The sequence below is a fragment of the Bactrocera oleae genome, chromosome 4 (assembly GCF_042242935.1).
Source record: "Bactrocera oleae isolate idBacOlea1 chromosome 4, idBacOlea1, whole genome shotgun sequence".
In the NCBI taxonomy this organism is placed as follows: domain Eukaryota; kingdom Metazoa; phylum Arthropoda; class Insecta; order Diptera; family Tephritidae; genus Bactrocera; species Bactrocera oleae.
Window position 1 is genome coordinate 67,889,406 of NC_091538.1, and position 13,834 is coordinate 67,903,239.

General features: G+C 34.3%; 3 protein-coding genes across 3 annotated transcripts; all 3 read right to left on the reverse strand.

The window, feature by feature from the left end:
* Nucleotides 1–52: 52 nt before the first annotated feature.
* On the reverse strand, nucleotides 53–4,066 carry LOC138855553 (uncharacterized). Its single transcript, XM_070108068.1, has 4 exons — nucleotides 2,735–4,066; nucleotides 1,225–1,914; nucleotides 806–1,155; nucleotides 53–174 (listed from the first exon to the last, which is right to left on the reverse strand). Exons 1-3 carry the CDS (start codon nucleotides 3,997–3,999, stop codon nucleotides 807–809), a joined length of 2,304 nt encoding a protein of 767 aa, XP_069964169.1. The 5' UTR covers nucleotides 4,000–4,066; the 3' UTR covers nucleotides 53–174; nucleotide 806.
* Nucleotides 4,067–4,724: 658 nt separating this feature from the next.
* Nucleotides 4,725–8,512, reverse strand: LOC106614742 (uncharacterized). Its single transcript, XM_014230638.3, has 3 exons — nucleotides 6,956–8,512; nucleotides 5,281–5,973; nucleotides 4,725–5,131 (listed from the first exon to the last, which is right to left on the reverse strand). Exons 1-3 carry the CDS (start codon nucleotides 8,398–8,400, stop codon nucleotides 4,834–4,836), a joined length of 2,436 nt encoding a protein of 811 aa, XP_014086113.2. The 5' UTR covers nucleotides 8,401–8,512; the 3' UTR covers nucleotides 4,725–4,833.
* A 1,958-nt stretch (nucleotides 8,513–10,470) lies between these two features.
* On the reverse strand, nucleotides 10,471–11,339 carry LOC106614738 (uncharacterized). Its single transcript, XM_070107954.1, has 2 exons — nucleotides 11,199–11,339; nucleotides 10,471–11,129 (listed from the first exon to the last, which is right to left on the reverse strand). The coding sequence occupies exon 2, from the start codon at nucleotides 10,766–10,768 to the stop codon at nucleotides 10,634–10,636; it is 135 nt and encodes a 44-aa protein (XP_069964055.1). The 5' UTR covers nucleotides 10,769–11,129; nucleotides 11,199–11,339; the 3' UTR covers nucleotides 10,471–10,633.
* Nucleotides 11,340–13,834: the final 2,495 nt, after the last annotated feature.

The window sequence follows — 13,834 nt, forward strand, 5'->3', positions numbered from 1 at the left end:
AAGAAAATATCTTTGTGACTTTTCATATTTTGTTAATATTTTGAACATTTTCCTTTTTTCAATTGACTTTCAACTGCTCTTTTCATGTTTTCTTGACGTTGTTTATTTATTGCTCATTTTCTGGATTAGATACTCGGTTCGTATTTTGCCTTTCGTCGTCAAGCATTAAAGTTGCTATAGAAATTTTTAGAATTGTTTTAGTTATCGATTAATCGAACTTGTTTTGTGATTTTAATGTGTGAACATATTTCTGTATCTGTATATGTAAGTATCGGACATTTTCTGTAATAAAGTAAAGGCGACAGTGTCCGAAAAATGCGTTAATCTTAAAGTTCCCATAACCACTAAGTATAATTAATATTTAAAACGAGAAAAATCCTTAACTTCCGTGGTATTGATGATATAAAATCCTTCATAGATGCATTTCTTTTGGCATCTTGTATTGAAAAATTATCTATGCTTGAATTCGTGATGATATATTGTCAAATAAAAAAGATATCCACACAAGAATTTGATTTTGATCGTTTAGTTTTTATGGCATCTATATACTATAATGCTCTGATATCGGCGATTCCGACAAATAAGCAGCTTCTTGGGTAGGAATAGACGTGTGCGATATCTCAAAAATTAAATTTGCGTATATATGGTACAGACGGACGGAAATAAATATTACAATATAAGGTAAAACAAAATCACAAAAACGAAAAGTATCTCAAAAAAGTTATGAGTCATCAGTCCCAGCGGGTCTTAATGCTACTTAGGCTACTATCCCTAAACGTTTTCAGTTTATGTACCTTCAGCTCACCTTAAGATATTTGACTCAAACGCAGCTTTTGGAACTCCGTGAAGAAATAATAACGTTCCCCCGGACCAGGTAGATATACATGTTCCAGGAACTCTTCTTCGGTAAAACTATTTGGATCATAAACGAAGGGGGTATTTTGCAAATCACCGTCGACAGACGATGATGGTGACAACGAAACTGCATCGACGTTAGAAATCGACTTAGATATTGATTCGATATTTCGTTGTGTTGTACTCTCCGATTGTTCCTCATAGTTTTCTTCGGCATCTGGCAAGAATTCTGGTGGACGATTCTTCAAGCATTCAGCGCGTTTTTCCACAGCATCTATTGCGCGTAGTAAAATCGGATTTCTGCATTGAAAAAACATGCATGGTTAATATTATGACTTTTACAATATTACGCTTTCATGACAGACTCACTTAATGCGGTTTACATATTCATTGATCTCTTCCGTGGTCTTTGTGTAGTCATTTAAATACGGATTCTCGGCAATATACTGATTTCGTTTCAAAATTATATCTATATCGATTTCAAGATCTGCATCCAATTGGCAATCACGTGCATCCAAATTCATTATGGTTGTATTAAATTGCAAAACCTTCAAGATTTCTATACCAGCTTGTTGACTAATGGGCACTGCGCGTAGATCCAACGAGCGAAGCGGCAAATGCTTCAAAAATTCATTTGCAATGCAACAAATGATTGCCGATTGGGTCATTTGTGAGGTTCGCACATTTAAATGCGTGATGTTTTGCGTGCCGAAAACTTTTCTGCTGAGTTCATGCAGGCCCCAATCACCCAGCGGATTGCCACCAAGTCCGAGATATTCCAATTGGCCACCATACTGACTAAGGCCGATGGCCAAAAAGTGTAAAGCATGCGCACCAATCAAATTGTGCTCAAGTTCGAGCGACTTTATAGAATTCGTATGCCGGAACAACTCAAACAAACCCAAACCGCAATCGTCGTCCAAGCAATCGTAACCGAAATCAATGGTTTCTATACTTTGCAAGCATTTCAGTGACTTTGCGAGTATATATAACTTTCGAGCATCCATATAGCTGCAACGCAGACGGAATATCTTCAATTTTTGCAGGAATGAGATGCCACTATTTTGAAAGATATAAACATAAAATAAATACAAGTAATATTTGAAAACCCTGATAATAGTTATGTGGAGGCTAGTACAAGTATTCACCCAATTTTATCCAGTTTAAGTACAGAGAAGGGCCGTTAAGAGAAAAAAACGCTCACGCAATTTAATTAAGATAACTCACATAATGGCCGATATAAGGGGTATAAGGTCAGCCGGAAGTTCGAAAAATCTTTCTATTAGGTACGAGTATATGGAGGCTAAGGAAACTATTGACCGAATTCAACTCATTTTTGACACACAGACATAATATTATCAGAAAAGCATTCTCACATATTTTCAATTATATATCTCACGCATTGACCGATATTTTCGGCAAAGTCAGCCAAAGGCTCTAGGATCCACATGTCCGGTAACTGTGGACTTGAATCGTTTTGTCCGATTTAAACAATTTTCCGTCAAGTGGTACATTTTAATTTCCATCACATGGAATTAAAAACTGTGTTATATGGGATATAGGCGTGGCTTTTATCCGATTTCATCCATTTTCGCACTGGGAATGTCAAAATATGTACTAAATTTCATTAAGATATCTTCATTTTTACTCAAGTTATCGCTTGCACAGACGGCCAGACGGACAGACAGACAGTCACTCGGAATTCAACTCGTCTCATCAACTTTATCATTTCTATATATATAATATCTCTATATCTAACTCGATTGTTTTTAGGTGATACAAACAACCGTTAGGTGCACAAAACTATTATTCTCTGTAGCAACATGTTGCAAGAGTATGATTAAGATAATGGTAATTAGTTATCGCACACACAACTTACTAAGCCAAACCTTCTATATCGGCGTAGGAGAACTTCAGGTGTCTTTCGTGAAAATCACGCTTCATATCTGGACCGCGAAACTCTATGGTGAAATTGACTAGGTTGTCGAAAAAGCGCAGAAAACGCAAGCTAACATGATGGCATAGCCTGGTCGGGTAAACAAGCTTCTTTATAGTTTTCAATTGACGTTCTAAATTTCGTCGATCCACCACCAAATACTCTTCATCCTCTTCGGGTGGTTCAACCACCATATCGAATACTCCTTTAGCTCTGAACTTCTTCTTCTTCTTTTTACCAACTACAGGCTCCTCAACTGGCGGTGGCGTTATTATCTTTTGCAATTCTCGGACGCGTTGTCGTTCCTGTCGCTCTGCGCGTCGTTTTTGTTGCTCCTCTCTCAATACACGCGTTCGTTCTTTACGTTCTGCCATGATTTCCCCATACATACGTTCCCATTCCAGTTCTTCTTCCGTTTTGCATACCTCTGACATTTCTTCTAGGGTACTCGTTTCCCTAGCAGCTAAAATGTGTTTATTTTTGCCACGTGTCGATTTTACTTCCTCCTCCTCGGACCCCAACTCTTCATCCAACGTGAACACGGCAGAACGTGGTGTCACCGTCATTGATTCTACATCCGTGGAATCGCTTTCAGACTCTTCAGAATCATCTAAATGTATGTGCTCTTTAAAAAATCTTTCCGACATCGATTGTAATCTACGTATATGCATTTCTTCGACAAAGTCCTTTATTTTCACAGCTATTGGTTGCATTTCATCCAAAGGCCAATACTCGGCCGGGCACGCTTCCACCAATTCAACAAATTTCATAGATAATCCAAGACTACGCCAGTTGTACTCTTTTTTAAAAGTCAATGTAATATTCTCATTTTTAGACAATACAAAACGACGCCAGTACTTCTGGTCGGTAATGTCATAGCATTCCTCCAGTGGCAGATCCAAACGTAGCGAGTCATAGTATAGACGTAATTTCAACGGATCCTCGGCTATTAATGGCAATTGTTTCGGCGTATACGCTTGTGATAAGGTGCTTGTACATAAATCCCTCAATGGACCCAACTTAGGATTCTCAATGAATATTTCAGCGTACATGGTGCGGCCCTGTTCAGATTTCAAGGCGCGCGTCTCCAATGATGGCCGATAAACGTCATATGCTATCAAGAGGTCATGTTCTTGTGGAATACCTAAGGTATTCATGCGTATGGGATTAAAATAATCCGTCTTAACTTCAGCTTTTGTCTCTTCCATTTCGGGGTATTTATTATAAAATATATTCTTCTTTAATATTCGTTTATATACAACAATTATTAGTTTTATTCAAAAATATATGTATTTGTGAACAGATTTTTTTTAAAGAAAAGATGTCAAGTCTTCAAAAGTATCTAATTATAACAAGTTGTAAAGTTTCTTAGTTTAACATAACAGGAAAAAGTTATCTAAAAAAATAAATCACGTTGTGTGACCGATAAATATGGCATGAAGTCAACCGGGTGTATATTAGGTGTATGAAGCTAGAAAAATTACTGAAGGAATATTGTTCATTCTTAACATCAGATCTGATTATCATCAGGAGAGGTGGTCATTTCATTGAATTAAGATTTGTAAAATATCTATGGATATATTTGGTATAAAAAAAGCCGTAGGCACTGAGACCTCATATTCGGTATCTGAGGGCTTGATATAGTAGGATCCCATTTTGACTATTTTTAGATAAGATGGTCCGAATTTTATACTGAGATTTTCATTGGTGCTTTGTTTTATATAATATAAAAAACTGGTTTAATTTAAAAGTGTTATACGATGGGTTGAGCTCGATTGTCATTCAGGGGTTACAGAAAACTTAATATTTAATACTTTACCAGGTGTAGCACTCATAAAACCAAATTTCTTTGGTGCTATAAATGCATCTGCCTTCCCAAGATGATAACGGCATAACTCTTAAAAGAAAAGGTATTTTTGGTTTTGTAGTCAAAAGTATATTATTCTAATTTTTTTCCCCGACTTATCAAAAAAATATATAACAAATTGTATGTATACTTCTGGCACTGTATATATACCTACATACATACATATTTTTATTCGTTAATAATTTGAATGTGGTCCTCTTGGTATGTCAAAATACCAGAACCGTGACAAAATTTCATCCTTATCAAACTTATTTGGATCTTCGGAATGAAATTTCGTAATCCAACTTGATCTCTCTTCCTCGCATACACCCACTTCGACGCCTCCGTCTTCATCTTCTTCGTGTGTCTGTTCTTGATGGAAATTAAATATAGAACTTGCAGTTTCACTGTCACGATGAAATAAATTCGGGCGCAGCTTTAAGCATTCTTCTCTCCTTTCTACCGCTTCTATTGCACGTAGAAGGATTTTGTTTCTAAAATATAATAAAAGTTATATACTTTCTATATTTAAATCTGTTAAATGCCAAGTAGAACTCAGTGAAAAGGGTAAAACAAATGGCAGTAAATGGAGAGTATGAATGCACTACAAATACAAGTATAATAATGGGATAGTCCGACTTACCTTGTTTTTTTAAGAGATTGATCAATGTCTTCGATAGATATCCTGGTATCGCCAATGGCTGGATAAAGGAAGAGGAATTTATTTCGATTGACTAGAATTTCGAAATCAACCTCCAAATCGACAGGTAAGTCACAACCGCGTACATCGAATTTTCGTATTTTGTAGTTGTCCTTCAATGACTTTAGTATTTCACATGCTACATCGGTGTCGATTACAACTCCCGACATATCAATGGCCCGCAACACTTTATGATTTGGGATCAGTTGCTGGGCAATACAACTTTTGATGCCCTCTTGAGAGATTATCGCTCCGCGCAAGCATAATTCGCGCACCTGCTCAGTATTTGCAATATGCAAGCAGAACAAATTCAATGCGTCTGTACTTATAGTGCTGTGGGCCAAACTCAAATACTGACAGCAACCATCATAACCTCCGAGTGCTCTCGCCAAATCGCAAATTGCCTCAGCGCCGAGCTCATTACCAGTCAAATCTAGTGATATAATTGAGGTAGTTCTTTGGAAAAGTTCATGAAGACCCTCTCCGCAATCATCTTTCAAATTATCGTAGCTGAAGTCAACGATTTTCAAGGTGTGAATTGTCTTCAGACTCCTGGTGAGTAAGAACAGCTTATTTGCATTCAAACGACTATTGCGTAGACTAAAGACTTGCAGACCACCTAGACCTCTTAGGCCCCTGTGTGTAAAAAAGATAGTAAATATATGAAAAAAATTTACTCAGTCGAGAACCGACACGCATTGATTGCAACTTTGGTGACAAAATGTATATAAAGGCAAATATTTTATAATAGCTGTAGGTATGTATGTTAGAGTATTTTTCTCAAGTATCTCGAAGATGTAAACAAACATTGAGTGTACTCTGAGTGGCAATCATCCATCCGTGGTTTTCTTAAAGTCTAAAGTCTTAAACTTCTAAAAGGAAGTATGTACATTGCTTGGTTCTATCATCTTGGTTAATCTCATTTATATTTAATCCAGGCTATGGACAGAATTCATGAAAAGAAGACACTCAGAAACGTCTTTGGTTGCGTATTTTACGTAGCTCTGGTTTTAACCCAAAGGTGCATCCAAGAGTAAGTAAATCTCAACGTCAAAAGTGAGAGATATGTATGTACATTAGGGTGGGTTAAAAAAAAATATATACGCTTGGTACTCTGAAAAGTTGGTGGATAACTAGTTATGAGTGCTTAATTGTAACGGGAAGGTCCTCCGCGTTACAGTTTTCTATTTTTTCTTGTTATCAGATAGAAAAATTCATATCTCGCTTCTGACTGCTTGAAAAGTCATTCATTGAGTTAAAAAATTCATAAGAAAAAAAAAATTGTCTTAAAATAATCAAACTTCAACCGCTAATATTTTTTAAACGGTTGTGTTTACGAAAAAATCATGAGATATCATTTTATAGAACATTTAATTTCCTTCAAAATTTATGAAACGAGATATATTTTCGGGAGTCGGAAGCGAGATGTGAACTTGTTTATTTGATAATAAGAAAAAAAAATCGAAAACGGTAAGGTGGGGTCCTTCCCGTTATAGGTTATAGGTGTCTATCCACCAATTTTTCAGAGTAAAAAGCGAGAAAAAAAAGAATATTAGTATTTTTTTTGACCGACCCTAATATATATGTATATATTTTAGTATCTAATTCACCAACTCACTCGGCCAATCGTTCGATGTCACGCGTACTGACATGATAATGCCAATCCTCATACTTGACTGGTGGCGGTGGACCATTAAACTCAATGCGCAAGGTATTCAGGAATGGAAAATACTTCAGTAGACGCAAATCTGCATGATGGCAATAATCTGCAATCGCTGGATCCCTCATTGCAACTTGGAGTTGCTTTATTTTATCTTTATTTAGTGCGTTCAAGACAATGATGTCATCTTCCTCTTCTGGCGGCTCAACTTCCATATCAAATACACTGATCATTTCAACATCACCTTTCTTCTTTTGCCTTTCCGCTCTTCTTTTAGCCAATCTTTCCTTTGCTGCCTTTTCTTTGGCTGCTTTAGCAGCTGCCTCGGCTTCAATTTTCGCTCGTTCTTCCGCGAATCGTTCACGTTCTTTACACTCGGTCCTCTTTTGTCGCCTTAAACGTTGTGCTATTCTCTTTTCCTTCCTTATTGATTTATCTTCAAGCTCGGTATCGTTAGCGTCGAACCACAAACTATTAATTGATCTCGAATTGAAATTCCACGTTGAGTAGACACTTGTTGTACTTGAAAAGCCCCTAATATTACGCATCGGTTGGTTGATTGTTGGACCCAACAAAACATGTTTGTTTGAACCCGATTGTGAAGTCCGCAAGATGCTCTTTCTGCTTCCCTCACTTTTGCTTTCAATATCTTCCTCCTCTTCAGCTTCGAGCTGCTCCTCCGCACTAACAGAACTACTGGGAATAGTCGTCGATGAGCCAGATGAGGAACATACATCATCGCGCCTTACATGTTTCAGTAGGGTGTGCTCGTCTATCGATCGCAAATGATCAATATGTAAATCGGTTACATAAATGTTAATTTTAGCTGATAAACTTTCCGTCTCGACTTCATCCCAGTATCCCGCACTTAATTCTTGTAGGTATTTTTCAAATTTCATCGTAATTCCCTTATTTTTCCAATTTATTTTCTTAACTTGCAAACCCGGATCCTTGTGACGAGACAAAACATAACGTTTCCAATAGCTCTCATCATCTATATAGTAACACTTCTCCAAAGGTAGATCCAGGCTTAGTGTTTTGTAGTAGCTTCTCATTATAATGGGATCATTTTTAACTAAATCAATTAGTTCATTCGGTTCGTACATTTTAGATAAAGCTTTACCGCATAAATACCATAAAGGTGCGAAGCCAGGCGGATGTATAAGCGCATCAGCATATATCCTTTTATCAGACTCACTTTTCATTAACCTCGTCTCAGGAGAAGATTTATATACTTCATAAGCATTCATTGCACCCTTATCTTCCGGAAAAACACCAACACTACTCTCCTGCATACATCTCAAATATGTTTCGGATAATCCAGTCTTATTATCCAAGTTACTTGTGATTTTAATTGGTTGATTGACCAAGCTTGGTTCACTACCCAAGCTTCTCTTTTGCATTTCCCTGCCGTTTGGAGAAACCAAAAGAAATTATATCGGAATTTATACTGCAGGCCAAATCTGCCGGAAGTTTGAATCCTTCCAAATAAGTACGCGTATAAAAATAATAAAAATTGTAAAAAAACAGTAAAAAATATTTCTAACAAAAAATATGTTAATTATTTTAAGCTTCTATTGTTTGTCTGTCATGATTTACATATGTAAAAAACGCAAATATTAAATATTTTCGAATTTTGATTTTAATAATATTGGTAAAAAAAAAGTTTTAAGCATAGTGGCAATCTATAAATAGTTGGATCTTGGTATATCGATACGTAATCGATATCTAATTCATCATTTCTTTCGCACGTCTGTGCCAGTTCTTTTTATTAAGAAAGTTTCTTGGGGCAATAAAATCACACGGTGTGACGTGACCTGACCCCAGATAGATATTTTTTGATACAGTAACTGATTTTTACACAATTCGCTACCGAGTGAGAATCAATCTTGAAAAAACTTTCTGTACTAGCATTTATGAAGGCTTGTAAGTTTGCCGCATCGCGGTTTTAACTCATCGATGCATACCTGTCCTGTTAATCCAAGTCGATAACTACAGCAAATAATAGACCAAAAAGTTTCAAATAGTGCCTGCTAACACTAAAATATCCATAGCTGGAAAAAATATATAATATAATACTTACTGTAATATTTTTACTATATACATATATGTATATAGAGATATATGGTATACCTATATTATATTATATGTAGACATGAAGAAAAAAGTCCCACCCACCAATATATTGAGTAATTAAAATTATGAATTTGTGAGGTTTCTGTTTTTTGTTTTTCTTCAGTATCTCTACTACTCTCATTCTTTCAAGGAAAAAAATAATAATAAAACAAGAACATGGCACATTATCTAATTATATCGTAATACAAAGGCACGTTCACATTTATTTCTTTAACCAGGCGCTCAGCACATAAACGCGATATAGCACAATTTCGAATTTCTTCATTCATAAGTTGAATAAACCGCTAGATGTGGGTATGAACGTATGAATGTAAATAAAAGTTCATTGAAACATTGCAATGGATTTACGAGTATACGTTTTTTTAAATAATTACAGTGTACAAGTAGTAGTGTACTTTCCTATCTTCAAAAATATTTGAACCGTACTTCCTCAAGTCAGCAATGCGATTGAATGCCGAAAAGTTTGTACATCGCTGGTGATAGAAACTAATCAGTTCTTATTTTTTGACATTAACATCGGTTTTACAGAAGAAGGTATTATACCATTCACAAATAAAAATTGTTTTCCATACAAGAACTTGATTTTTATCGGTCAGTTTGTATGATAGCTGTTCGCTACAGTGCTCCGATATGGGCGGTTCGGAGAACTGAGCTGTTTCTTGGGAAGGAAAGGACGTATGCAAAATTTCAGATCGATATATTAAAAACTGCGGAATAAGTTCGCGTATATAGAGACAAGCGAATATGGCTTAATCGACTCAGCTCTTCACATTGATCCTTTATATACATATTTTTTTAGGGTCTCCGACGTTTCCATTAGGGAGATCCAAACTTCCTGACAGTCAAGTCAGTCCATTCAGACAAACTTAATATATCCTATTCAGGGTATAAAAATATATAAACGTCAACACTAAGTCAGAAATAGATGACGTTTTATTAGCGTATATATTTTGGCTAAGATATTAATAAGCAAGTGATAAATTTACGAACCCAGTAAAATGATGATATTTTGAAAGGGCTTGAGTCTAACTAAATCGGAGTAGAAAATGTATGACTTAAAATTTTATAATCGGGATAATACAGGATAATGTGTGAATTTCTTATTAAATTGCATATATAATATACATATATATATAGCTTCCACTTATATTTAATTATTGCCACATATATTTCATTATACCAGATTATGTGATTTGTAACAGTTCATTGTTCGATTCGCTTTCTACAGTCTGATGAGCTAATTGCAGTTCCCATATATATCTAATTATGCCAGTATATATGATTTATACTAGTTATTTGTTGATTTGAGGTTTGAGGAATCAAAATAAAACAACAAATTTGTATTTAAATTTAACATTAACATTTATTTTAAAGGAAATGTGAAATAAATTTAATTAAGTTACCAATAAAAAAATTAATTTACTGAAAGCTTACTATTAAGTTGTTATATATAATGACATACATGTGTATGTATATATGAATAAAAAATACTCGTCTAATTTAAGATGTTCGAATGCGTTTTATATATCTAACAGGTAACTCAGGTAAATAAATGCACACAAAGAACAATATGGGACCGAATAAAAGTGTCAGAACTAGCCAAAATAGTATGGTTAGTAAGGTAAGTATATCCATAGCAGCGTACAGCTGATTTTTGTTTTATAAAAAATACATATAGAATTAATAATTTTTATAACAATTTCTTCGGTCGCAAGTCTTCCTTATGCCCTGTTAATACCGTTATATTATGTAAAATATTTTAAGTATAATATATGAAAGCAGATTTGCTAAAACTAATATCACTAGCATATACAATTTTCTGCAGTCCAAAAGAACTGCATGCGTCCACGAAATGTATAAAATTTTTATTGAAATTTATATTATTTATGCAAATTTGTGCATCGTCGAAATTGTACAAGCCGAATGCAGGTAACTTTAGACAAAATGTTTCACTGGAGTATAGTTAGAGGCACGTGATTTCACTTAGGAGCGCCACCTGAAATGATAAATAGTAGTAAAAATTATATTTATAAAATCCAAAATTAAATTTTAACAATTTATTTACTAATTTAGTAAACTATATTTTTAGAACTTGAAGCCTCAATATCGTACATGCAACTATATGTATATTTTTGTGGCCAACTGTCAATAACAAAATGTAAATGTCAACTTGTGCTGCTGTATCGGACACACCCGTTCTTGTGCAGGAACCGAAAATGACTAGCATTCTCTTTAGCCATCCGACTTTATACTCGCTGAGACGCTCACTTTCATACATACACATATACATATATATGTATGGTACATACATACATGCATGCATGCATATCATTCTTTTTCCTACCTACAGATGCATTTAAGCGACTTAAGTAATTGGTATATATTTTTAAATTCTTAATTCTTAATTTCGCGACGCACACGATTGCAGCAAAAAATAAAAGCGTAAATCTGCAGTCGGCAGCTATTCTTAGCAGTCGTTGACTTACTCACTTTTAATCTGTTGTTTACATTATATTCTTATGTTATTTTTCGCCGTTTCCAACTTGTTAACCGACATGAACTGTCCAACTGCCTTGCGATAAATAAATATTCGATATCTCCGATAAGGAATGTTTTCCGCATACAGACTTTAACAACGTATGAGAGGATTAACATAAGGCTTAGATCGTAATCATCGTCTTGTTAGATCATATTTACTCTTTGCTATACTTAGTGACTGCTTTGTAACGCTACAGCAGGTCAACTCAGGTTTTGAAGTGCGTGAGGTTAACACACATAATTGAAAAATGTGTTTAAGCGATATCGAAATTTCAAAATGAAGTCAAAAAATTTTTGAATATTATAATTAGATTATATTTTATTAGATGATATACTCGTATCATGAGAACAAAGTTTTTCAACAGACAGCCCAACGGAAAAAGGTATCAAACTTAAGGCGTACACCTAGTGTAACAGTATTAAAAAAGGCGATCTTTGGGATTTTAAAAAAATAATAAAATTTTTAGATACATTTTAAAAATATGCAGTAAAATTTTTGAGAAAAAAAATTAAATATTTTTCGAATTACAGACGATCTCCGTATGCGCCAAAAAAGCGACTCCGCTGCTGCAGTGATGACGGCTTCTCCGTGGATCAAAACTATAAAACAAATTCTCTACTAGAAGATATTATCCGTACAATGACCTACGGTCAAAAAAAGCAAAAATTAACAAAATGGCGGCGTTTTTTAAAAATATTTAATTTATACCAAAAATGGATTAACCGAGTAATTACTGCCGCAGGTATAGATTTTTTGAGTGCGCTCTATTTTTCCATACAACAGCTAGACCAAGAGAAGTCTCACAAATAAATCTACCTACATATGTGTTGATTATAGCGTAAACTTGTAAACTCTTATATCCAATTGAATATTTCATGCATAGTAATAAGCATTCGAATAGGCATAAATATAAGCTACTTAATGTTTTTTCCAACTTGCCAACTATATTACTTTGAAGACATTAAAAACTGGATTTTGTTTAAAATAAATTCTAGGTACATATATATTACCATCTATTGCCACTCTATGCTAAGTCAGTGTGTTCGACTTTCAAGGTTATGTCTTTATTCGTGCACCTGCATACATACATACATAATTAAGCGACTACAGGCATGCGCATACAGTCAAGTTCATATTAAGCGTTTGTACTACACAAAATTACAGAATGTTTTGCTTGTTATTAACTCGTTTCACTTTCAAGCTTGTCGGTACATGCAACATCGCTGAATAATAATTATAAAAAAACCTAGCTTTATCTACTTGCATGAAAATAAATCGTTTCGGATTGACATTGGTATATACTATATTTGTATGTATGTGCGAAAATGTACATAGCCGCTTACATATGAGAACATAACTAAAATTTTTGCTTTGTTTTGTTTTGGAAACTGGTTTTGCTCGTTCGAGCATATTTTGGTTGTAATTATAGACAAATTGACAGAATATAACCATTTAACTGCTATTTAAGTCTATATACATATATATGGTATAATAAAAACCGGACAAACAGACCATATACAACACTTTTAAATTTAAATTTATGCTCTATTCTATTTTTATGAATTTATGTTAAAATTATGACACAAGAGAAGCAGAAATGAACTCTAAGGTAAACCAAAAATCACAGAACACGCGTATTAATTTAGTTTTAATGTTCAATTATATTTGTTTGAGATTTATATCTTAATTTAACTTGTTATATGTGTAGGCCTGTTTAGTTTAAACATGTATAACGAAATAAAATTATTTGAAATAACTGTCAATTTGGAAGCTATTAATATAATAATTTATTAATGGGTTTTCATTAGATATAAGCAACATTTCTCGATTAGTGGCATATGAGTTGTGTTTTTGTATGAAAAGCAAGGGGTCATGTATGTATATACCTATAAGAGTTTTAATGAGATTTAGAATTTGTATTTTTCTAAGATTTTGCAACATTAAGTTTTTGGCCTAATTGTAATAGATAAACTTCATATTCATATATCGATAAACTTCTTGATTGTGTTATGATACGAGTAGGCGAAGCGTAGCAATTAATACACAATATTCTTATTTTTGTCTCTAGCCACAGATAATGTCAATTTTTATTTCTTTTATATTCGTGAAATTGATAAATTAATTGATAATTAATCTCAATACAAGTTAACTGAAGCATATGG

Bases quoted from the DNA above. Each gene is read 5' to 3' on its own strand.
- LOC138855553 (XM_070108068.1), bottom strand. From the start codon at position 3,999: ATGGAAGAGACAAAAGCTGAAGTTAAGACGGATTATTTTAATCCCATA. The intron at 1,915-2,734 runs GTAAGTTGTGTG...CTTTCAAAATAG, and splicing joins GATATAGAAGGTTTGGCTTA to TGGCATCTCATTCCTGCAAA. The intron at 1,156-1,224 runs GTGAGTCTGTCA...TTTTCAATGCAG, and splicing joins GAATATGTAAACCGCATTAA to AAATCCGATTTTACTACGCG.
- LOC106614738 (XM_070107954.1), bottom strand. From the start codon at position 10,768: ATGGATATACTTACCTTACTAACCATACTATTTTGGCTAGTTCTGACA.
- LOC106614742 (XM_014230638.3), bottom strand. From the start codon at position 8,400: ATGCAAAAGAGAAGCTTGGGTAGTGAACCAAGCTTGGTCAATCAACCA. The intron at 5,974-6,955 runs GTGAGTTGGTGA...TTTTACACACAG, and splicing joins GACATCGAACGATTGGCCGA to GGGCCTAAGAGGTCTAGGTG. The intron at 5,132-5,280 runs GTAAGTCGGACT...ATTATATTTTAG, and splicing joins CAATCTCTTAAAAAAACAAG to AAACAAAATCCTTCTACGTG.